The sequence below is a fragment of the Xenopus tropicalis genome, chromosome 10, assembly GCF_000004195.4.
Source record: "Xenopus tropicalis strain Nigerian chromosome 10, UCB_Xtro_10.0, whole genome shotgun sequence".
Classification (NCBI taxonomy): domain Eukaryota; kingdom Metazoa; phylum Chordata; class Amphibia; order Anura; family Pipidae; genus Xenopus; species Xenopus tropicalis.
In genome coordinates this window covers 4,428,906-4,454,605 of record NC_030686.2, presented here as the reverse complement: position 1 = coordinate 4,454,605, position 25,700 = coordinate 4,428,906, and the positions used below count along the sequence as shown (strand labels likewise).

Here is a 25,700-nt window from a genome sequence, read left to right as displayed (position 1 = left end):
TGCCCTGCTTTATGGCTGAGATTCTAGCTATCTGTATAACAGAGCATTCTGTCACAGTGGCACAGATCCTATCCCCCCCATTGTAAGCAGCAGTCCTGCCCTGCTTTATGGCTGAGATTCTAGCTATCTGTATAACAGAGCATTCTGTCACAGTGGCACAGATCCTATCCCCCCCATTGTAAGCAGCAGTCCTGCCCTGCTTTATGGCTGAGATTCTAGCTATCTGTATAACAGAGCATTCTGTCACAGTGGCACAGATCCTATCTGATCCCCCCATTGTAAGCAGCAGTCCTGCCCTGCTTTATGGCTGAGATTCTAGCTATCTGTATAACAGAGCATTCTGTCACAGTGGCACAGATCCTATCTGATCCCCCCATTGTAAGCAGCAGTCCTGCCCTGCTTTATGGCTGAGATTCTAGCTATCTGTATAACAGAGCATTCTGTCACAGTGGCACAGATCCTATCTGATCCCCCCATTGTAAGCAGCAGTCCTGCCCTGCTTTATGGCTGAGATTCTAGCTATCTGTATAACAGAGCATTCTGTCACAGTGGCACAGATCCTATCTGATCTCCCCCCATTGTAAGCAGCAGTCCTGCCCTGCTTTATGGCTGAGATTCTAGCTATCTGTATAACAGAGCATTCTGTCACAGTGGCACAGATCCTATCTGATCCCCCCCATTGTAAGCAGCAGTCCTGCCCTGCTTTATGGCTGAGATTCTAGCTATCTGTATAACAGAGCATTCTGTCACAGTGGCACAGATATAATTACATAAGAGTTAAATATATTTATTGACAGAAAGCTGCCTGGAATGAATCAAAGGGGCACAGAAATGAAATATTAATATAAGACAAATTCCGAAATGTGAAATGATATTTTGGCTTTCAGAAGAAAACACAATATTTCCCACACAATCAAATGAAAGCAGGAGTTAATGAGGTCCTTGGAGGATCCCATTGTAAAAGGGTCACTGCTTCGACCCCCGATCAGGAAAGAAAATGAAGAATCCAATCTATTCCCAGCGATCTCTCCCGATATCCCACCGAGCGCAGACGCCGCACTCCCATCAGTCACAGCATTTTATATAGAGAGAGATAGAGGGAAAGTGCCCTGACCGGGGCTATTCTACTGCCCCAGGGTTGCACTGCTGGGCTGGGCTGGGGCAATAGGGTTCACACTTAATTGGGCATTTGTGTTCCCTGGGGGGGGGGCACTTTGGCTGGGGGGGGGGGGGGGGGGGGGGGAGGGGGGAGCTTTGGAGCTGAGGGTGGGAAAGAGGTGGCAGAACCAGACAATGAGACTGAGGGATAAGGAGGCAGAGAGCGGGGCACTTACCTTGCCCAGACCATGACAGGACAGAGGAGCTTACACTTTGCCCCCCCCAGTAACCTGTGAATCTGTTGCCCCCGCTGGGAGGCAGATCGGGCGATGATTCCGGCGATGATTCTCTGCTTGGGCTCCGGGCTGTGGTGCTGAAATGGACAGTTCCCTGCAGCTCAACGGCTCCTGGAGATCCGGGGACAACGTTCCGGGGGTGCCCGACTTCTCCTGGACCGTCTTCCTGGCTGTTCTGATGGGGGTTCTGATAGTCAGCACCGTGCTGGGGAATGCTCTGGTCATGCTGGCTTTTGTAGTGGACTCCAGCCTCCGAACCCAGAACAACTACTTCCTCCTCAACCTGGCGATCTCCGACTTCTTTGTAGGTAAAGTATCCCCGACTTTCCTCTCTGCAATGTCTCCAGTCCCTGCTCTGCACCCCAACATTGCCCCGATAGCTACTCTGCACCCCAACATTGCCCCGATAGCTACCCTGCACCCCAACATTGCCCCGATATCGACTCTGCACCCCAACATTGCCCCGATAGCTACTCTGCACCCCAACATTGCCCCGATATCGACTCTGCACCCCAACATTGCCCCGATAGCTACTCTGCACCCCAACATTGCCCCGATATCGACTCTGCACCCCAACATTGCCCCGATAGCTACTCTGCACCCCAACATTGCCCCGATATCGACTCTGCACCCCAACATTGCCCCGATATCGACTCTGCACCCCAACATTGCCCCGATAGCTACTCTGCACCCCAACATTGCCCCGATATCGACTCTGCACCCCTACATTGCCCCGATAGCTACTCTGCACCCCAACATTGCCCCGATAGCTACCCTGCACCCCAACATTGCCCCGATAGCTACCCTGCACCCCTACATTGCCCCGATAGCTACTCTGCACCCCAACATTGCCCCGATATCGACTCTGCACCCCTACATTGCCCCGATAGCTACTCTGCATCCCAACATTGCCCTGATAGCTACTCTGCACCCCAACATTGCCCCGATAGCTACTCTGCACCCCAACATTGCCCCGATAGCTACTCTGCACCCCAACATTGCCCCGATAGCTACTCTGCACCCCAACATTGCCCCGATAGCTACTCTGCACCCCAACATTGCCCCGATAGCTACTCTGCACCCCAACATTGCCCCGATAGCTACTCTGCACCCCAACATTGCCCCGATATCGACTCTGCACCCCTACATTGCCCCGATAGCTACTCTGCACCCCAACATTGCCCCGATAGCTACTCTGCACCCCAACATTGCACCGATAGCTACTCTGCACCCCAACATTGCCCCGATATCGACTCTGCACCCCTACATTGCCCCGACATCTATTCTGCACCCCTACATTGCTGAATCCCTAGTAGGACTGTGTCCCCGATATTCTATTCTGCACCCCTACATTGCTGGGTACCTAGTAGGACTGTGTCCCCGATATTCTATTCTGCACCCCTACATTGCTGGGTACCTAGTAGGACTGTGTCCCCGATATTCTATTCTGCACCCCTACATTGCTGGGTACCTAGTAGGACTGTGTCCCCGATATTCCATTCTGCACCCCTACATTGCTGGGTACCTAGTAGGACTGTGTCCCCGATATCTATTCTGCACCCCTACATTGCTGGGTACCTAGTAGGACTGTGTCCCCAATATCTATTCTGAACCCCTACATTGCTGGGTACCTAGTAGGACTGTGTCCCCGATATCTATTCTGAACCCCTACATTGCTGGGTACCTAGTAGGACTGTGTCCCCGATATTCCATTCTGCACCCCTACATTGCTGGGTACCTAGTAGGACTGTGTCCCCGATATTCTATTCTGAACCCCTACATTGCTGGGTACCTAGTAGGACTGTGTCCCCGATATTCTATTCTGCACCCCTACATTGCTGGGTACCTAGTAGGACTGTGTCCCCGATATCTATTCTGAACCCCTACATTGCTGGGTACCTAGTAGGACTGTGTCCCCGATATTCTATCCTGCACCCCTACATTTCTTAATCCCTAGTAGGACTGCGTCCCCGATATTCTATTCTGCACCCCTACATTGCTGGGTGCCTAGTAGGACTGTGTCCCCGATATTCTATTCTGCACCCCTACATTTCTTAATCCCTAGTAGGACTGTGTCCCCGATATTCTATTCTGCACCCCTACATTTCGGATTCCTAGTAAGAATGTATCCCCAACAGTCCATCCTGCACCCCAACTATATCTTATTCCCTAGTGGGTATCCCACACTTTTTATTTTGCACCCCAGGAATTCTGCATTGATTTGCCTAAAATCACCCATCGATCTGTGTAGGATTTCTGGGGTGCATCCAGCTTGCTGCAAATTTCCAGGGGTACACCCAGCTCAGTGCAAGGGTCCTGGGGTACTTCCAACTCAGAAAAAAAATTCTGGGGTACACCCAGCTTAGTGCAAGTTTCTTGGGGTACACCCAGCTTAGTGCAAAGATGGTGGAAAATCAGCTCAATATAAGGATTTCTGGGGTACATTCAGCTCAGTGTAAGATTCCTGGGGTACATTCAGCTCAGTGTAAGATTCCTGGGGTACATTCAGCTCAGTGTAAGATTCCTGGGGTACATTCAGCTCAGTGTAAGGATTCCTGGGGTACATTCAGCTCAGTGTAAGATTCCTGGGGTACATTCAGCTCAGTGTAAGATTCCTGGGGTACATTCAGCTCAGTGTAAGATTCCTGGGGTACATTCAGCTCAGTGTAAGATTATTGGGGTACAAATGGTGCAGGTTTAGATTTCTCATCACAATTGCCCCAGGCTCTGTATTGCCCCAGGCTCTGTATTGCCCCAGGCTCTGTATTGCCCCAGGCTCTTACCCCCCTCCCATGCCCTATGACTGCTCTGGATGACTTTATGGCATTGCTTGTTGGGGTGCCAGTAAGTACAGGGGGAGCCCCGATACCCAGCTGCTATTTACTAAGACGCATTTCTAAGTGAAATACCGATATCTGTAGCTGGGGTTACCCCAAAGCGAGATCCCCGACTATCCCTGATATACAGCCCTGGGCAATTGGGGTAATTAAGGTAAGTTATCCCAGTATAATATCCCCGGCTATCCCAGATATACAGATATGGGCTAAGCTGCATTATTGGGGTAATTAAGGTAAGTTATCCCAAAGTGATACCCCCGGCTATCCCAGATATACAGATATGGACTAAGCTGCATTATTTGGGTAATTAAGGTAAGTTATCCCAAAGTGATACCCCCGGCTATCCCTGATATACAGATATGGGCTAAGCTGCATTATTGGGGTAATTAAGGTAAGTTATCCCAGTATAATATCCCCGGCTATCCCTGATATACAGATATGGGCTAAGCTGCATTATTGGGGTAATTAAGGTAAGTTACCCCAAAGTGATATCCCCGGCTATCCCAGATATACAGATATGGGCTAAGCTGCATTATTGGGGTAATTAAGGTAAGTTATCCCAGTATAATATCCCCGGCTATCCCTGATATACAGATATGGGCTAAGCTGTATTATTACGATAATTAAGGTAAGTTACCCCAAAGTGATATCCCCGGCTATCCCAGATATACAGATATGGGCTAAGCTGCATTATTGGGGTAATTAAGGTAAGTTATCCCAGTATAATATCCCCGGCTATCCCTGATATACAGATATGGGCTAAGCTGCATTATTGGGGTAATTAAGGTAAGTTATCCCAAAGTGATATCCCCGGCTATCCCAGATATACAGATATGGGCTAAGCTGTATTATTGGGGTAATTAAGGTAAGTTATCCCAGTATAATATCCCCGGCTATCCCAGATATACAGATATGGACTAAGCTGCATTATTGGGGTAATTAAGGTAAGTTATCCCAGTATAATATCCCCGGCTATCCCAGATATACAGATATGGGCTAAGCTGTATTATTGGGGTAATTAAGGTAAGTTATCCCAGTATAATATCCCCGGCTATCCCAGATATACAGATATGGGCTAAGCTGCATTATTGGGGTAATTAAGGTAAGTTACCCCAAAGTGATATCCCCGGCTATCCCAGATATACAGCCCCAGGTAGACTTTCAGCTGCTGCAGAAGCTCTTGTCACATGGTACAACCAACCCCTCATTAAACAGCGGCTTGTCTCCCACGGCAGGGGCCCTGTGCATCCCTCTGTACGTCCCCTACGTGCTGACCGGCCGATGGGGCTTCGGCAGGAGTGTGTGCAAGCTGTGGCTAGTGCTGGACTACCTGCTCTGCACCTCGTCCGTCTTCAACATCGTACTCATCAGCTACGACAGGTTCATCTCTGTGACCCGGGCAGTGAGTATCTCTCATACAGGGGCATTGGGGCAATGGGCAAGAGATGGCACTGAGTGGGCAGCACCGAGCCCACAGGGGGGGTTCATCAGATGTCTGCCTGCGCCTCTAATTGCATTCACCCCCAACACATGGCCCTGCAGATGTTGTTGAACTATAAGGAGTTGCACTCTAACAGCTCTGGTTATTGTCAGAATCTGCAGGCGAAATAGCAGCCACTGTCCCTTTCTGCAACCAAGAACTGGCCTAGTGAGTGTAGCAAATCATATAGCACCATCTGCTGGCCATGCATGGTATTTGGGCACATGTGGTCTCCTCATTCTGTAATGCCCCCAAACCCAGTGCCACCCTGTCCCAGACAGCGTCTATGCCCCATGGGCGAGCGGGGGCCCAGCTGGGAGATGGAGATATTTACTTGGTGGGTCCATATGGGCTCTCATTGTCTATGAAGTGTCCCAATCAGTGCCAGGATGTAGCTCAGGGTCCCTATAGTCTAACAAGATAATTGCCTTGTAATTAACAGTTTCCAATTATCGGATCTGAAGGGTTCTGCACCCTGTGACCCACCTGAACCCCTTCCTTTACCTGATCTACAGATGCCACAGAGAAGCTGCCCCCTTCCCAGATGCCCCCTATAGGCATTAGTGGTGGGAGGGTCATCCTCTTGGCAATCTCCTTAGCCTCAGCAGCAGGGGGCACTTGCAGGAGATTAAACTGAACTGCATAACCTCTGGGGCAGCAAGGTTCCTCCAGTCTGGGGTATCATTGAATACTGTGCCCCTGGTAGGTTCATGGTAAAGGCTTAATTGCCCCAGCAACCAGGCTGCAGAGTAGAAGTCAGCACAGAAGATCGGAAGGCGAGAAGCTGAAAGATAAAAATAAAACTGAAGAGCTTTAAATGACATATGAAAAGTTAATGACAAGGGACACTTCCCCTTTAATGGAAGAGAAAAGCCTAGAAAACACATTGCCTGGGGCAGGTCCTGGGGGTAACAGCGGGTGCCACTCACAAATGCCCCCGGGTGATGCTCATAAACATGGAATATTGAACAGAGGGTCCTGCCAACCTATATCTGTGTCCAATGAGCCCTACAGGGTGGCACAGGAAGGGTGGCACAGGAAGGGTAAAACAGGAAGGGTGGCACAGACAGGGTGGCACAGGAAGGGTGGCACAGGAAGGGTGGCACAGGAAGGGGGACACAGGAAGGGTGGCACAGAAAGGGTGGCACAGAGAGGGTGGCACAGGAAGGGTGGCACAGATAGGGTGGCACAGGAAGGGTGGCGCAGACAGGGTGGCACAGACAGGGTGGCACAGGAAGGGTGGCGCAGACAGGGTGGCACAGAGAGGGTGGCACAGGAAGGGTGGCACAGATAGGGTGGCACAGACAGGGTGGCACAGGAAGGGTGGCACAGACAGGGTGGCACAGACAGGGTGGCACAGAGAGGGTGGCACAGATAGGGTGGCACATGAAGGGTGGCACAGACAGGGTGGCACAGGAAGGATGGCACAGGCAGGGTGGCACAGGAAGGGTGGCACAGGAAGGATGGCACAGACAGGGTGGCACAGGAAGGATGGCACAGGCAGGGTGGCACAGGAAGGGTGGCACAGGAAGGATGGCACAGACAGGTGGCACAGGAAGGGTGGCACAGACAGGGTGGTGCAGGAAGGGTGGCACAGGCAGGATGGTAGGGGGGGTGTCTTTCCACAGGGGGCTCTGTATTAAAGGGGACATTAAAGTAAGAAGTGAGGGTGACACGGGTGCACAAGGGGGTGTGAGGGGGTTGTGAGTTTAGAAGATGGAGTGTAGATTGTGCCTTTGGCATTCAAATCCCTGCCCAGGTTGCCAGGGCCCTCTGACTCCCCGAGGTTCACACAGACACAGACAGAGACAGACAGAAAGAGACAGACAGAGACAGACAGACACAGACAGACAGAGACAGACAGACACTATGTTCTTCTGCCTTGGCACTAATGATATCTCAGGTGCCCTGGAAGCTTGGGTGCCCCCCGCTGGCGATACAAATGAATGGCACAGAGTGACTGGGCACGTTGTGCCGGCGGCTCACAGCAGCTGACAGCTCCCTGCCAAGTGGCCCTTGGAAGTCTATTAGGATTCATTGGTGGGATCATGGGGGGCCGGGGGCTGCCGGTCGATGTGGGATTAGTGTTGTTGGTTATTATTCTCTCTGGGGCTCCCGGGGGCTGATTAGGAGGCGCTGCTGTGGGGGGAGTCTCATTGGATTGGACCGGTGCAATCATCACGCACAGGCCTGTCATTCTCTTCCTAACCCCTTAGTTACCGGGACAAATAAGCTCCTTAGTTACCGGGACAAATAAGCCCCTCTCAGGGTTTACACTGACAAATGGCACCAACCATATCAAGCATCTCCCCCCCCTGTCATTTCCATTCACAGAGCCCACCCTGTGCTGCTTATTCATAAGTAATAGTGGGCAGCCTGGGGTGCTTGGGTGTCATGGCAGCTGCTCACATCACCCCTTTAACAAGGAACATACATAGCAGGACCATTTACCCTTTATCTGAGAGGCACATGTACTACACTGCTGCCTGGAGAGACTTGGCTAGATCAGTGTGAGTGATAAGAAAGCTTAGGTGGGGAAGTACAAACAAAACTACTGAACTTTGTTAGCAGCACCCAGCACCCAGCCTTTGCACAATGATTTCCATCGACCTGCCCCAGTCTGCCACCCCTAACGACACTCAGTTTAATATCTATATATATATATATGAATCTATAATTGTCTAGTTTAAGTAGAGCAAAGATGGCCGCCGTTGGACTGGCCCACTGGGACACCAGAAGAAATCTCGGTGAGCCCTAGTGGGCTCTGTTGGGGCACAGGGGAGTGGTTGGAAGTGGGAATGGTGGGGGGTGGGGTTTGCAGCCAAGCTAGTGGGGGTAATGGGCCCTTGAGAACACATTTTCTGGTGGGACCCAAGAACCCCAGTATGACTGGACATTGCTGTATACAGTATGGCTACTGCATGTTTGCAGGGGGGGCCCACAAGCAATTTGTTAAGGTCCCCATACACGGGCCGATTGTAGCTGCCGATATCAGTTCGATTCAGCAGCTTATTGGCCCGTGTAGGGGCAGAAACGAGGGGCCTGTCCAATCGATATCTGGCCTGAAATTGGCCAGATATCGATCGGCCAGGTTAAAAGATTCAGTCGGATCGGGGACCGCATTGGCTTGTTGATGCGGACCCCGAACCAATTGCCCCATTGCCGCCAATATAATAAACGATCGAATTAGCCTACACGTTCCCCGATATCGCCCACCCGTGGGTAGGGATATCGGGTGAAGATCCGCTCGCTTGGCGATCTCGCCAAGCGAGCGAATCTTCACGTGTATGGGTACCTTAATACCCCTAACTTCACATGTAATAGGAGAGGGATGGACACTCTTCAGCTACCAAGGAATGCTGGGAGTTGGTCACTTGGTCATAACCAAGCCTCATGTGAAGTACCCCACCCAAGACTCAAACACATTCTATTAATTGGGGGCAGAAAACTCCAAATTCTCACCATATGCTCCAGCCCCCCCTTTATTCCTTTATTCCTGTTTCCATTCACTGCCCAACGATCTGTTCTCCCCCCCGAGAGCTCTCTCTCTCGCTCTCTGCAATATGCACAAGCCTCTCAGGAGGACTCGAGTGGCTGCAGATGAAACGCCAATCTGCAGATGCACTTTTGATGTAGCGAAGCAGCAAGTCCTCCTTTCTCCAAGGCCCGGAATCCTCACAATCCCCGGCAATAAGCTGGATGATTACTTTTGACTTTACCGGACTTTTCTAGATCAGATGTAGAAGCATCTGTGCCGTATGCGCAATGCAGAACTAGTTAGGAGCAGGTGTGGAGAGGATTAGAAGTGGCTGAGATGCCTCCTTGGGCCCGGAAACAACTCGGGGGCTGTTGAAATAATGAGACAATATCTATTTCAAAGCAACAGACTAATTGGTATCAATGTTCAGTGCCGTTTCCAACACTTAGAAGAGCAGATCTTTCTAGGCCAGATGTTGAGGCCGAGAGGCTGGCCACCATAGAGTGGAGAAGTGAAGGCCACTCAAGTTGAATAGTTGTACATTTTGCTGCACTGTATCTGTTACCTAGAACAGATACAAGGTGACATGGTGAAATTATGCAAAGCTAAGGGTGGCTTGACCCCAGAAGATCCACTTTTATAGAAGGTATTCATTGTAGGTAGAGTAGACCCGAGGCTCATGAGGGTTTAAGGGTTGGTGTCTACACAAGAGATGTCTAAGCTCCCTCTGACTATAAACACACTAACGAGGATCCATTGTTCTCTTTTGTAGGTCAGTTTCCGAGGTATTAGTAGGTTTTAAGAGCAGACCCGAGGCTCATGAGGGTTTTAGGGTCGGTTTCCCAGCAAGCACAGGGGCCCCTTTAGATGATACTTTCAGTATCTACACAAGAGATGTCCAAGCTCCCTTGAATAGACATCTCCTCTGACTGCCGAGGATCCATTGTTCTCTTTTCTAGGTCAGTTACCGAGGTATTAGTAGGTATTAAGAGCAGACCCGAGGCTCATGAGGGTTTTAGGGTCGGTTTCCCAGCAAGCAGAGGGGCCCCTTTAGATGATACTTTCAGTATCTACACAAGAGATGTCCAAGCTCCCTTGAATAGACATCTCCTCTGACTGATGAGGATTCATTGTTCTCTTTTCTAGGTCAGTTACCGAGCTCAGCAGAGCAACAGCCGACACGCGGTCCTGAAGATGACCATGGTGTGGATCTTGGCCTTTCTCCTGTATGGACCAGCCATTATCACGTGGGAATATATCGCCGGGGGAAGCATCATCCCAGACGGGGAATGCTTTGCCGAATTCTTCTACAACTGGTACTTCCTCATGACGGCTTCCACCCTGGAGTTCTTCACACCATTCATCAGTGTGACCTACTTCAACGTCAGCATCTACATGAACATCCAGAAGCGGACCAAGGCGCGGCTGGATCTTCTACAGGAAGCCCAAAGTCACACCAATACCGACAACATCAAGGTGCCTCCTGAGAAAGCCAGGTCCAGCTCCTTGAAATGTTGGAAGCTGCATCAGAAGATGGCCAGATTCGGTGGGTCTGATCACCAGAAGACCATTAAGTTAACGGAATCAGAAATGATGGAACGGGTGCGGGGAATGAAAAGAAACTCTCTAAATGGGAGCACAGTGACTGCCATGGGTAAATCAAGGTCTGCCAGGAGGAGTTTTAACGAGTCTAGCTCCACCCCATCTCTGGAGAAAAAGATGAGGGTGGTTTCTCAAGGAATTGCTCAACGGTTCCGCCTATCAAGGGACAAAAAAGTTGCAAAGTCACTAGCAGTTATAGTGTGTGCATTTGGACTCTGTTGGGCACCATACACTCTTCTGATGATTATTAGGGCTGCCTGTAGGGGGCACTGTGTTCCCAATTACTGGTACGAAGCTTCCTTCTGGCTCCTGTGGGTCAACTCTGCCGTCAACCCCATCCTTTACCCGTTGTGCCACAACAGCTTCAAAAGGGCATTTAGGAAGATCCTTTGCCCCCAAAAACTCAAACTCAAAGCCAACGGTAAGTTCCATTACTGCTGGAAGTGAGCGTGTTCGTATTTTAGATACACAGATGGAGATTCCAGGAGTCATGTGGGGTTTTTTTTGGGGGGGACACTCTCCTGAAAACGAGCAGCGAGTAATGGAAACAGCCCCGTCGGTTCCGCACTTGGTTCCATCGCAATGCTTGCAACACAAGACTCTCCTATTCTTCATCGTCCGTGGCCAATAAGGTTCCTCCGCCTGCTGTGATGGTCAGTACGGGAGGTGGTGCTTGAGTATTTTGTGCCAATAGGAAAAGACGATGCCTACCTACTGTGACCTCATGGATATAGGATTGGACTGGTCCTACACCACCACCACCATCATCATCAACCCCCTCCCTGCATACCTTCTCCTTGTTAGTTCAGCACTATGGAAAATTCCAGGCACTTTATTAATAGATAATTATTTGATTTCGTGATTGGAAGGCAAATATCGAACTGGTAAACAAGCGTCAATCAGCCACTGATAATGCCCCTGCCGACTGCAGCGTGGGGGGTTGAAACACGTGTGATGGCCGGGGGGCATTTCTCTGATAGGACGAGCTGCCTCCTACCGTCCCATGTCATTACTCGTCAGCGGCAAATGCAATCAGTGCCAAAGTAGCAAACGAGACGGGCCTCGATGTACTACATGGTTGTATCAAACCACGGCCAAGGCAGGGCTCGTTAGCTTGTGTTCCGATACAACTTGCCAACATTGGAATTACAGGAATATTTTTACAGCATGGGAGCCACATTCATCTATATGGTATTTTGTACTAAGCACAATTCAGCAGGAACAGCCCCTCTACAGCCTGTACAGAGAGATACCATAATACTATTGAGCAGGAACAGCCCCCTAAGTTTGCTCATAGCCTGTACAGAGAGATACCATAAAACTATGGCACATAGGGATTCCCCTGTACTAAGCGCAATTCAGCAGGAACAGCCCCTTAAGTTTGCCCATAGCCTGTACAGAGAGATACCATAAAACTATGGCACATAGGGATTCCCCTGTACTAAGCACAATTCAGCAGGAACAGCCCCCTAAGTTTGCCCATAGCCTGTACAGAGAGATACCATAAAACTATGGCACATAGGGATTCCCCTGTTCTAAGCACAATTCAGCAGGAACAGCCCCCTAAGTTTGCCCATAGCCTGTACAGAGAGATACCATAAAACTATGGCACATAGGGATTCCCCTGTACTAAGCACAATTCAGCAGGAACAGCCCCCTAAGTTTGCCCATAGCCTGTACAGAGAGATACCATAAAACTATGGCACATAGGGATTCCCCTGTACTAAGCACAATTCAGCAGGAACAGCCCCCTAAGTTTGCTCATAGCCTGTACAGAGAGATCCCATAAACCTACGGCACCATGGGGAATTCCCCCATTACAGGCATCACAGCAGAAAGTCTGAAGGGGGCCAGAACTGCATATTGTGGTAGTTGCACTTTACTATTGGGGAGGGATACAAAAATCTGGCACAAAATAAGAGTTGACAACTACATCTCCTGTGCCGTAAGTCGCCCTGAGTTTGGCTGCAGGGGAAGGGACTGTAGATACACAGCAGGGGACTGCAGGTTAAACACTGATACCCCCGGGGTTGCCATGGTCACCTTTAGGACATGCTTGGCCCTTGAGGGCCCCCGTACAGGTAGAAGCTATGGGACTACAGTTGCCCTACTCAGCAGTACAGATCTACCTCCTGGACCCATTGAATGGCTTCTCTGTGTATCACATAATTACATCCCACCGCTTGGCACCCAATCCACTCTTTCCATTCTACGTTGCCATGTGTCCATGTGAAGGCCCCGCCCACTGGGTGCCATATTGTGAGCCCTGCATGTGGCTGTTGGAAGGCCCCATGGGAGTTTGGATGCCATGGGGTGACCTCTCCATGTGCTGTACCCTGTGCAAATATCAAACAATAAAGGATATTTTCTTATGCGACTGAGTCCTCTCTGCTGAGCCTTCATTCCCTCTGTCGGACCCCAAGGAGGAGGAGGAACTGCCATGTGTCTTGTCCATGAGCAGATAAAGCGGGTATCTATGCCAATCCCCAGTGCCAGCCCTGAATCTGCTCAGTACCTCCGGCCCCTTCCTGCCCCTATCTTTCATTTAAATGGACCAAGGGAGACGAAATAGGAAGTTTATTAGTGCTGCTCGATGGACCATATCCCAGTATAGTTCCAGTGCTGCTCGATGGACCATATCCCAGTATAGTTCCAGTGCTGCTCCGGAGCCCACCTCCTTGTCCTTTTCTGCAGCTCACATTTCCTCCACTGCCCTTCCCCAGTGCCCATCCCACCATCTTCCTTCCCTAGTGCCCATCCCACCATCTTCCTTCCCCAGTGCCCATCCCACCATCTTCCTTCCCCAGTGCCCATCCCACCATCTTCCTTTCCCCATTGCCCATGCCTTCTTCCTTTCCCTAACGGTCATGACTTCTTCCTTTCCCTAACGCCCATGACTTCTTCCTTTCCCCAGCGCCCATCCCTTCTTCTTGCTTTCCCCAGCGCCCATCCCTTCTTCTTCCTTTCCCCAGCGCCCATCCCTTCTTCTTTCTTTCCCCAGCGCCCATCCCTTCTTCTTCCTTTCCCCAGCGCCCATCCCTTCATCTTTCTTTCCCCAGTGCCCATCCCTTCTTTCTTTCCCCAGTGCCCATGCCTTCTTCTTTCCCCAGTGCCCATGCCTTCTTCCTTTCCCCAGTGCCCATCCCTTCTTCTTTCTTTCCCCAGTGCCCATGCCTTCTTCCTTTCCCCAGTGCCCATCCCTTCTTCTCTTTCCCCAGTGCCCATGCCTTCTTCCTTTCCCCAGTGCCCATGCCTTCTTTCTTTCCCCAGTGCCCATGCCTTCTTCCTTTCCCCAGTGCCCATCCCTTCTTCCTTTCCCCAGTGCCTATGCCGCCTTCTTCCTTTCCCCAGTGCCCATCCCTTCTTCTCTTTCCCCAGTGCCCATCCCTTCTTCTTTCTTTCCCCAGTGCCCATGCCTTCTTCTTCCTTTCCCCAGCGCCCATCCCTTCTTCTTCCTTTCCCCAGCGCCCATGCCTTCTTCCTTTCCCCAGTGCCCATCCCTTCTTCCTTTCCCCAGTGCCCATCCCTTCTTCTTCCTTTCCCCAGCGCCCATGCCTTCTTCCTTTCCCCAGCGCCCATCCCTTCTTCTTCCTTTCCCCAGCGCCCATCCCTTCTTCTTCCTTTCCCCAGCGCCCATCCCTTCTTCTTCCTTTCCCCAGCGCCCATCCCTTCTTCTTCCTTTCCCCAGCGCCCATCCCTTCTTCTTCCTTTCCCCAGCGCCCATCCCTTCTTCTTCCTTTCCCCAGCGCCCATCCCTTCTTCTTCCTTTCCCCAGCGCCCATGCCTTCTTCCTTTCCCCTGCACCCATCCCATTTTTTTCTTTTCCCGTGCCCATCCTCTTCCTATTCCCAGTGCCCATACCTGTGTGCCTATTTCCCCAGCTTCCCCAACAATTCTTCCCTGTCTTTGCCTTTGTCCCTCCCTTCTTCCTAATTGTTTCCCCTTTCCCCATTTCCCACCCCTCCGACTCTTTCCCCAGTGCCTATATTTTTCTCCTGCTTTGCCAATGTTTATCCCTTCCGCCTTCTTGTTTACCCACACGACTCCCCCTTCCTCTCCTTTCCCCAATGCCCACCCCATTGGCACAGTGCCTAGCCTCTCTCTCTCCTACAGACTCAGGATTTCTAACTTGCTCTGCTAGAGGCTTGCTAGCTGTGGGTGCTGCACACTGTAGACCCCAAAGAGACAGTCTCATCACAGTGGTTCCTAAGAGATAACTGCAGAGAGAGTAGAGACTGCGCAGAAGCCTGTGTGTGGCAGTTTAGCCGAGTGCCACCCCGGGCTCTTTGTGCCAGCTAATGAGGCTACTTGTGCCTTAGCAGGTGATGGGGAAGACGGAAAGATGAAAGGCGACTGATGAAAGCGAGGCACGACTCCCGATCAATCTCCCATAACCACTAACAATCACACAGACTTATAGAGAAAGCCCTTTAAGTGCAAATGAGATGGGGCTGCTGTATAAATGCATGGGAAGCAGGTAGTGTGCCGCCGGGGGCCAATCGGGGGCCATTATATGGGGATAGGAAGGCAACACAGAGAGAAAAGGTTTCCAAGAATATAACAGGATCCATAACCGGCGGGTCGGGCCCCTGGCTAATTAGGCCGCTTGGCACAGTCCATAAATACCGGTATTTTTCTGATACATTAGAGAAAATGGAATGAAAATGAGATTCAGCTGATCCGGAACCGTGAGGTCAAAACCAAAACAGCAGTAAATGCCACCTGTGTGGAACCCGGGGAACCAAGTGCCGGGAAGGAAACTCACAGTGACTAAAGTCACTTTCTAGTCAGAAGCAGTTGCTCCGGCAGATCCCCATGTATTTCCACTCCGTCTCCCTAGCGCCACCCTGGGTGGGTGCAGTTAGTTTTCTAACATTACAGTATTGTATCTGGAACCAGCACGGTATACCAGGTAGAATGTGCCCCCAGTGACCCCCAGGGTACAAACCGAGGCCTGGGCACACAATAAGCTGTACCCCCATACTATACTGTCTAAGGGAAACACTATGGCACCTCCTACCCATATGTATAAATACAAATATACAGAGAAGGAATGTTCTGGGCACACAATAAGCTGTACCCCCATACTGTACTGTCTAAGGGAAACACTATGGCACCTCCTACCCATATGTATAAATACAAATATACAGAGAAGGAATGTTCTGGGCACACAATAAGCTGTACCCCCATACTGTACTGTCTAAGGGAAACACTATGGCACCTCCTACCCATATGTATAAATACAAATATACAGAGAAGGAATGTTCTGGGCACACAATAAGCTGTACCCCCATACTATACTGTCTAAGGGAAACACTATGGCACCTCCTACCCATATGTATAAATACAAATATACAGAGAAGGAATGTTCTGGGCACACAATAAGCTGTACCCCCATACTGTACTGTCTAAGGGAAACACTATGGCACCCCCTACCCATATGTATAAATACAAATATACAGAGAAGGAATGTTCTGGGCACACAATAAGCTGTACCCCCATACTGTACTGTCTAAGGGAAACACTATGGCACCCCCTACCCATATGTATAATACAAAATATACAGAGAAGGAATGTTCTGGGCACACAATAAGCTGTACCCCCATACTGTACTGTCTAAGGGAAACACTATGGCACCTCCTACCCATATGTATAAATACAAATATACAGAGAAGGAATGTTCTGGGCACACAATAAGCTGTACCCCCATACTGTACTGTCTAAGGGAAACACTATGGCACCTCCTACCCATATGTATAAATACAAATATACAGAGAAGGAATGTTCTGGGCACACAATAAGCTGTACCCCCATACTGTACTGTCTAAGGGAAACACTATGGCACCCCCTACCCATATGTATAAATACAAATATACAGAGAAGGAATAATAAATTTGTCTGTATGACAGAGCTGAGGGGCTATCATACCGGCATGTTTATATACCCAATTCCCTCTCTGATTAAACAAGAATCTTCCATTAAGTCTTATTGGGTCTCTGGTTACTAATTATGATGAATGTTTCTCGCAATGAGCTTAAGCCGACTGCTGACAAATACAATTTGTGCCCTTTAACTGTTTGGGACAGAAGCCGTAGGAGGCAACGGGATGGCTCACAATGAATCCATCAATGTCCGTTGCGATTTCACGCTGTCCTGCTAAGCTAATTACTTCTGTGTATCGGTATGGCAGCGATAACTCTCTGGGGCCTTCTCACTACATTTTAGACAGTGTCAGCCCCAGGCAATGGCTTGAAGGTGGAGAGTCAAACCCTTTATATTCCTGTTTGAGACAGGTGAAACTGTAGCCAATTAGAGCATTCACAGGATTCAACCAACCTGTAACCAATCAGAATGTTACAAGGAGACAGCAACCTACAGCCACAGCATTATTTACTCTAAGGCTAGAGAAACCTTGAGCCATTAATAACACTTACATGGTGTGCAGTCAATATGGCACCTCCTACCCATATGTATAAATACAAATATACAGAGAGGGAATGTTCTGGGCACACAATAAGCTGTACCCCCATACTGTACTGTCTAAGGGAAACACTATGGCACCCCCTACCCATATGTATAAATACAAATATACAGAGAAGGAATGTTCTGGGCACACAATAAGCTGTACCCCCATACTGTACTGTCTAAGGGAAACACTATGGCACCTCCTACCCATATGTATAAATACAAATATACAGAGAGGGAATGTTCTGGGCACACAATAAGCTGTACCCCCATACTGTACTGTCTAAGGGAAACACTATGGCACCCCTACCCATATGTATAAATACAAATATACAGAGAGGGAATGTTCTGGGCACACAATAAGCTGTACCCCCATACTGTACTGTCTAAGGGAAACACTATGGCACCTCCTACCCATATGTATAAATACAAATATACAGAGAAGGAATGTTCTGGGCACACAATAAGCTGTACCCCCATACTGTACTGTCTAAGGGAAACACTATGGCACCCCCTACCCATATGTATAAATACAAATATACAGAGAGGGAATGTTCTGGGCACACAATAAGCTGTACCCCCATACTGTACTGTCTAAGGGAAACACTATGGCACCCCCTACCCATATGTATAAATACAAATATACAGAGAAGGAATGTTCTGGGCACACAATAAGCTGTACCCCCATACTGTACTGTCTAAGGGAAACACTATGGCACCCCCTACCCATATGTATAAATACAAATATACAGAGAAGGAAAGTTCTGGGCACACAATAAGCTGTACCCCCATACTGTACTGTCTAAGGGAAACACTATGGCACCCCCTACCCATATGTATAAATACAAATATACAGAGAAGGAATGTTCTGGGCACACAATAAGCTGTACCCCCATACTGTACTGTCTAAGGGAAACACTATGGCACCCCCTACCCATATGTATAAATACAAATATACAGAGAGGGAATGTTCTGGGCACACAATAAGCTGTACCCCCATACTGTACTGTCTAAGGGAAACACTATGGCACCCCCTACCCATATGTATAAATACAAATATACAGAGAAGGAAAGTTCTGGGCACACAATAAGCTGTACCCCCATACTGTACTGTCTAAGGGAAACACTATGGCACCCCCTACCCATATGTATAAATACAAATATACAGAGAAGGAATGTTCTGGGCACACAATAAGCTGTACCCCCATACTGTACTGTCTAAGGGAAACACTATGGCACCCCCTACCCATATGTATAAATACAAATATACAGAGAAGGAATGTTCTGGGCACACAATAAGCTGTACCCCCACACTGTACTGTCTAAGGGAAACACTATGGCACCCCCTACCCATATGTATAAATACAAATATACAGAGAAGGAATGTTCTGGGCACACAATAAGCTGTACCCCCATACTGTACTGTCTAAGGGAAACACTATGGCACCTCCTACCCATAAATACAAATATGTAGAGAAGGTAACTTGTTGACCTCTGTACATGCAGCTGGTAGGGAGTTAGCTTATTGGGCAGCAAAATCACAGTATGCCTTAAGATTAAAACATCATTAATATCAATATAGGAACAGCAGAGATTTGCTTTAGCGCTGCCTTTCACCATAGGTTGTTACATTTTTGCTATTGGCACATTATTGATATTATTAGTACAACATCTCCACCTGGTGGAATGTACCTGAATGTGCACTAACAGGCAGACAAATAATATAGAGAGTCATTAATAAACACTGGGCAAATATGCATCTGGGCAGTAACCCACAGACATGTTTGCTTTCTTTGTTCCACCTGCAGCTTACTCAAAAAAAAACTAACTGCTGATTAGTTGCTATAGGTTACTGCCCAGGTGCAAATTTGGTGCAGCTGACGAGCCTCTGAAAACTGCTCCTGTGAGTCCACATATAAACGATTTCTACTTATGGGTGTATCTTTGGCTAAAGCAAATTTTTAGTTGACAACATTTAAATACATTCCATTATTTATACATATGGGTAGGAGGTGCCATAGTGTTTCCCTTAGACAGTACAGTATGGGAGTACAGCTTATTGTGTGCCCAGAACATTCCTTCTCTGTATATTTGTATTTATACATATGGGTAGGGGGTGCCATAGTGTTTCCCTTAGACAGTACAGTATGGGAGTACAGCTTATTGTGTGCCCAGAACATTCCTTCTCTGTATATTTGTATTTATACATATGGGTAGGGGGTGCCATAGTGTTTCCCTTAGACAGTACAGTATGGGAGTACAGCTTATTGTGTGCCCAGAACATTCCTTCTCTGTATATTTGTATTTATACATATGGGTAGGGGGTGCCATAGTGTTTCCCTTAGACAGTACAGTATGGGGGTACAGCTTATTGTGTGCCCAGAACATTCCCTCTCTGTATATTTGTATTTATACATATGGGTAGGGGGTGCCATAGTGTTTCCCTTAGACAGTACAGTATGGGGGTACAGCTTATTGTGTGCCCAGAACATTCCTTCTCTGTATATTTGTATTTATACATATAGGTAGGGGGTGCCATAGTGTTTCCCTTAGACAGTACAGTATGGGGGTACAGTTTATTGTGTGCCCAGAACATTCCTTCTCTGTATATTTGTATTTATACATATGGGTAGGGGGTGCCATAGTGTTTCCCTTAGACAGTACAGTATGGGGGTACAGCTTATTGTGTGCCCAGAACATTCCCTCTCTGTATATTTGTATTTATACATATGGGTAGGGGGTGCCATAGTGTTTCCCTTAGACAGTACAGTATGGGGGTACAGCTTATTGTGTGCCCAGAACATTCCTTCTCTGTATATTTGTATTTATACATATGGGTAGGGGGTGCCATAGTGTTTCCCTTAGACAGTACAGTATGGGGGTACAGCTTATTGTGTGCCCAGAACATTCCTTCTCTGTATATTTGTATTTATACATATGGGTAGGAGGTGCCATAGTGTTTCCCTTAGACAGTACAGTATGGGGGTACAGCTTATTGTGTTCCCTTGGAAACTCACCACCAGTAGTATGACTGCTCTTACCACAAGGAGATAGACAAAGAAATAAAGGGGAAGTTTTTTTATCCTCATTTACTTTGATAAAGTCCCAGTACAATTCAGTATAATACCAGTGTGGCCAATGCCGCTCCTCTCTGTGTAACGTTTGTATATTTAGCTGCCATAGTTCACCAGGCTGCCAGTGGGTCCTTGCTGTGCTGCCTGTGCCCATCGTATAACTCCCGCAGGTGCAGTATAAGCTCCTCTGCATTCTCTCCAGTCAGGGCAGAAACACCAATCACGTTACTGTCAGTCTCGTGGCGCAAGCGCCGCAGGGTCTCTCGTGCTGCTGGGAGGTCAAGCTTGTTTGCCACAATAACATGAGGCCGCTGAACCAAGTCCTCGTTGTACTGCTCCAGCTCATACCGGAGGGACGCCAGCTGCGCCCAGGGCTCCTTATGGGAAAGGTCCAGCACAAAGAGAAGAATGCGGCAACGCTCAATGTGTCGGAGGAAGGCGAAACCCAGTCCCCGGTTCTGATGGGCACCATCTATGATACCCGGAGTATCAGCCACTGACAGGTCAAGCACAGGGGAAGAAATGGTTAATAGCTGTAGACAAGACAGCAATGCGATATAAATTCCCCTGCAAAACTAACCTGCAATTTGCACGTAATCCCGGTATTTAATGATCCCCACGTGGGGATTTAGGGTGGTAAAAGGGTATGCGGCGACCGCCGGCCGGGCGTTTGATAAAAGGCGCAACAGTGAAGACTTTCCGGCATTGGGAAATCCCACCTGCAAAGAGAGTGAATGGGCAAATCAAAAGGCACGTACCGAGAGCGCCACCTAATGCTGCACATTCATTATTACATGGAATTGTTACTAGAAAATAAACCAGAGGAGCCGACCAACGCCAGTCCCTCAGCATTTACCATGCCGACGTGGGCCATTGTCTTTAACTCCAGGTGCAGAACTCTCTCCTCTCCCGGCTGGCCTGGGGTAGCCGTCATTGGTGCACGGTTTTCATTGCTCAAGAAGAATCGGTTTCCTTTCCCGCCGACGCCCCCACGAGCTGCCAAGAACTCATCACCTGCCTTTGAGAGGTCAGCGAGAAGCATCCCTTCCTCCTTCACCAACGTGCCCAGCGGAACCTGGAAAGCGCGTTGCACAGTTAGTGACTATGGGAAAGAGAGCAAAAAGTTCTAGCCAATCGGCACATTCGGCTGAATGAAAAAGAAGCTCCCTGCTATGAAAACACACACAATAGATCCCATCTTTCCATAAAGAGGAGATGGCAGAGATTAAAGAGATCCGTGTTATGTTTAAATCTGCGCACCTTGCTGCAGATGGGAATAGAGGGGACAGAGCCCGACTCACCTTGATATAAATGCTTTCCCCATTTCTTCCAAAGCAATTAGCACTGCGCCCTGGTTCCCCGTTATTTCCTTTATACACAGGCGTGACAGTGGAAAGAGACTTCACCCTGGGATCGGCTGTAGGGCACAGAGAAGAGAAGGAGGTAAAGACAAATTTTAGTCATTACTAGGAGGGGGAAGCTGAGCTGGCAGCCCCCTGTCTAACAGGCAGCAATGAGAGTTAAGGTGGCCATACCCAGGCAGATTTTAGCTGGTGAGCTGGATCCTTTATACCAATTCGACAGCTTATCTTCCCCTTTATGGGCACCCGACGGGCCTACTCGACCATGATCTTGCCTAAAATTGGCCCGATCGCGGTTGGGAAGGTTTGATCAATGAGCCAATCCGGTCCCCATTCCAACAGCACCTATGCCCTAGGGCAGTGATCCCCAACCAGTAGCTTGTGAGCAACATGTTGCTCTCCAGACCCCTGGATGTTGCTTCCAGTGGTGTCAAGGTAGGTGCTCATTTTTTGAATACTTGGCTTGGAGGCAAGTTTTGGATGCATAAAACCCAGTGTAAAGCCAAACAGAGCCTTCTGTAGGCCGCAAGTCCACATAGGGGGCTACCAAATAGCCATTCATAGCCCTTATTTGGCACCTCCAGGTACCTTTTTCATGCTTGTGTTGCTCCCCAACTCTTTTTACATTTGAATGTTGCTCACAGGTAAAAAAGGTTGGGCATCCCTGCCCTAGGGCCAAATGATTGAATTAGCCTGATATCGCCAACCTTTTCGTGGGCATATAGGGAGAAGATCCATGCAGCGACCTCGCCAAATGAGAGAATCTTCCAGTGTATGGCCACCTTAACTCTATCCTTTCCATATGCCATTGTTTCAGTATGATCACTGCCGAGTATCATGAACCATCATCAGTTTACCTTTTAATACGATTTGCCCCCCATTTCCTCCATCTCCACCGTCTGGACCCCCATACTCCTTTCTGGGCTCGCTATGGAAGCAGCAGGCCCCATTTCCACCGGCTCCTCCCACCACTCGGACCCTGCGGTGATCCACAAAATATCGCGTCTGTGTGATATCAAGGTTTTTGAAAAAAGGAAATATAATGATACTGGTGCCTGAAGCACAATATTACACAAAAAAATAACATTTCTTTTCCACCTGCAATCAAGGGCGCTTTTATAAAAGTCGATACGGCCAGCTTTGGTACGGCTGAGCATTCTGGGACATAAAGTTTCCTCTGTGTGTGAAGCTAAAACTCAATTCTGAATTCTAAGCTGAATGCAGTTGGTGATGTTGGTGCACCTTCCGTACCCTTCACGATAGAAAAGGTCAGTAGGGTAAGATGCCAAGTGCTAATGGGAAGCCTTGTATAGGGCTCCTGACTGTGGCTACTTGCCCATATCTAGGGTTGCCACCTGTTTTTTCCAGGGAAGGGAGGGATTTATAGGTAGGGTTATAAGCCTTACAAATTTACCTGTGTTTACAGCAGTGGTTCTCAACCTTCCTAATGCCGCAACCCTATAATACAGATCCTCATGTTGTGGTGACTCCCAACCATAGAGGAGCGCTGTCTCGGTTCCTAAGACCATCGGTAACATGTGTTTTCCGATGGTCTTAGGCGACCCCCCCAAAGGGGTCCAGACCCACAGGTTGAGAACCGCTGGTTTATAGGTATAATGACAGTAAATTTGTACTACCGGCACCGGCTGGTGATTTGCCTCTTATGCCAATCAGAAGCCTTGAATAGGGTTCCCGAGTGTGGCTACTTGCCCATATCTAGGGTTGCCACCTTTTTCGCCAGAGAGAATCAAGGAAGGGAGGGATTTATAGGTAGGGTTGTAAGCCTTACAAATGTACCTGTGTTTACAAGTATATTGCCAGTAAATGTGTAATACCGGCACCGGCTGGTGATTTGCCTGCTATGCCAGTCAAATACCAGCTGGGTTGCAACCTTAGCCATACGTGATGGGTAACAAAAGCCATCATGGAAAAGGCGGAGCACAGTAGCCATTATCAGCTGCACCTCCTTATTACATATAGGATTTCAAAACAAACCCAAACTCACCAACTTCTTCTCTGACAAATCGGGCTTCTTCCCTGTGAGGCTGCGGTGCTTTGCCCTTCGAGGGCAGCCAATAGAGAGACGGCGCTTCGGAGCTGCAACAGGGCCCGGTGTAGGGCTAAGAAGCGCCGTGTGTTGGCAAAGCGCAGCCTGGCACCCCCTCAGCTCTTCCGCCAGCACCCCAAGGCGAGACAGCAGCCGCGCAGCCAGCATCGTCCAGTAAGGTTACACGGCAGCGGCTGGGGTTATAGGAGGAGGAGTCAGCGCCTGGGGAAATGATAAAGAAATTGTTATTGTTCAGGAATAAAATAATTAGGGGTCTTCAGACCTTTTGTGCTGAGGGGCTTGTGGGACAGAATGTGGGACAGAATGTGGCCTCCTCAGCTACAGATATGAACCCATGGCCATCAGTCACCCCAATATCTTACCCTGACTGGCTGTTAATGTGGGGTCCCCCTTTCCACTGTATTTGCCCCTCTATTTTTGCATTTATGCCCCAGCACCTGTATGAGCGCCACCTGCTGGTATAACAAAGTAAAGTCCCACAGAAAGTGCCCACACACAGCAGCACTGTGCCCTGGAGAAAGCCAATGGGTAGTATAGGGGGCACTAAAGCTACACGAAGCAATGAACTAATATTTCTGTCATGACATGACCTGTTCCCAACATGCACCGCTTCCCCGATACCTCCCTCACGTTGCTCACCTTTCGGCCATGTTAGGACGTGACGCTACTTCCGGCTTGCCTTACTTCCCGCTGTGGAACGCTTTACTTCCGCTACTCCTGCGTGTCACCTACCGGAAGTAGGCTGAATAGAATTCTGTGGCGCTTTTCTCTTCCCTACACTACTCTATTCACACTATAATCTAATAAAATACGTCCATTTGTGCACCTAATAATACAATGTGAACAGGCTTCCCCTTTACAGCAGGATATTGCTGTTGGTCCCACCTCTGAAAGAATGTTATTAAAATGTTGTCTTCCTCTGCCATTGAAGGCAGTGCCAGTCTGGAAAGGCTTGGGTAGGCCCTTATGGATGAAAGACAAGGCTGGTCTTTTATTTACATGCTAGTGTAACCCCTATTTGGCTGTAAACAGTCCAACCCAGGCTAGTATAGGTGTTAGAGCGTGGGGTACACGCGACTATCTTAGACAAGATGGGCCTTCGCTACATGCAAGAGACCTGCGGAGCTTGGGGTGTAGTGGAACTACAACTCACTGTAGCTGTGTGCAGTAAATATGGATGCCAGAAAGGTTCTTGCAGTTGAACTATAGACAGATTTATTGTCAGAGACAAGTATAGATGCAGGGATATTGCAGATACTCACATTACAGATAGTATACAATGGTACACTCTGAGGACAGCAAGGAGAGGATGCACACCGGGTTATCCCACCTCCTTTTAGAGTCTAGGCAGGGTAAATGCACCTGGTCAGCCCGGCACCCCTTTTGGAAGCAGTGAGGATAGATACCTCAGTCCTCAGGTTGAATCCTACAGCCGATTGTGGATCAGGGTTAAGGTACTGCCTGTCCCCTATGTCTTAACCGTGGCCCTATGCTGAGGCAACATTGCCTGTATGGCAGGTACTTCCAGCTACTTTCCTTGGTGGAGCCGAGACTGCACTTGCTTCCTTCCTATCTCTCTATCTCACTCTCCTAGAGACTGCTCTTACAAGAACTATCTAACTGGTCCTCGTTCATGGGGACCCTGTCCCCGACAGGTATTAATCTCTGGGGCAATAAGGCTTTACTGGGGTCTATTCTGATCCCAGGCTCAGTGACCTGTTCCTGAGACACAGAGGCAGCCAATGAGGAAGCCACACCCTCCTGCTAAACACTGTATGAGTTTACAAGAGGTACTGTATGGTCAACCCAAATAAGCCAATAAGGCATAGATAAAGGGTGAACTAGATACATGGGTCTTTGCCCAGTAACAGCAGAAATGAGTAGTAGGGTTTAAAGCTATAGTTTAACAGTGTAACCCTATGGGTCCCTACACTAGCATCT

The 25,700-nt window shown here is 48.8% G+C and overlaps 2 protein-coding genes across 6 annotated transcripts; one reads left to right on the top strand and one right to left on the bottom strand.

Annotated features, from left to right (window-relative positions):
- Positions 1-1,272: 1,272 nt before the first annotated feature.
- On the top strand, positions 1,273-12,060 carry hrh3 (histamine receptor H3). Its single transcript, XM_002939817.4, has 3 exons — positions 1,273-1,702; positions 5,467-5,633; positions 10,336-12,060. The coding sequence occupies exons 1-3, from the start codon at positions 1,477-1,479 to the stop codon at positions 11,236-11,238; spliced, it is 1,296 nt and encodes a 431-aa protein (XP_002939863.3). The 5' UTR covers positions 1,273-1,476; the 3' UTR covers positions 11,239-12,060.
- Positions 12,061-20,319: 8,259 nt separating this feature from the next.
- On the bottom strand, positions 20,320-24,494 carry mtg2 (mitochondrial ribosome-associated GTPase 2). 5 transcript variants are annotated; one of them, XM_012971709.3, is made up of 7 exons: positions 24,399-24,494; positions 23,697-23,960; positions 22,549-22,696; positions 21,632-21,747; positions 21,187-21,405; positions 20,911-21,049; positions 20,320-20,826 (listed from the first exon to the last, which is right to left on the bottom strand). In XM_012971709.3, exons 2-7 carry the CDS (start codon positions 23,904-23,906, stop codon positions 20,441-20,443), a joined length of 1,218 nt encoding a protein of 405 aa, XP_012827163.2. In that variant the 5' UTR covers positions 23,907-23,960; positions 24,399-24,494; the 3' UTR covers positions 20,320-20,440.
- Positions 24,495-25,700: the final 1,206 nt, after the last annotated feature.

Excerpts from the sequence above, each read along its gene's own strand:
- hrh3 (XM_002939817.4), top strand. The coding sequence starts at position 1,477 with ATGGACAGTTCCCTGCAGCTCAACGGCTCCTGGAGATCCGGGGACAAC. Across the intron at positions 1,703-5,466 it reads GATCTCCGACTTCTTTGTAG|GGGCCCTGTGCATCCCTCTG; the intron begins GTAAAGTATCCC and ends CTCCCACGGCAG. Across the intron at positions 5,634-10,335 it reads TCATCTCTGTGACCCGGGCA|GTCAGTTACCGAGCTCAGCA; the intron begins GTGAGTATCTCT and ends TCTCTTTTCTAG.
- mtg2 (XM_012971709.3), bottom strand. The coding sequence starts at position 23,906 with ATGCTGGCTGCGCGGCTGCTGTCTCGCCTTGGGGTGCTGGCGGAAGAG. Across the intron at positions 21,748-22,548 it reads GGGGCAAATCGTATTAAAAG|CCGATCCCAGGGTGAAGTCT; the intron begins GTAAACTGATGA and ends TGTGCCCTACAG. Across the intron at positions 21,406-21,631 it reads GGGAAAGCATTTATATCAAG|GTTCCGCTGGGCACGTTGGT; the intron begins GTGAGTCGGGCT and ends CGCGCTTTCCAG.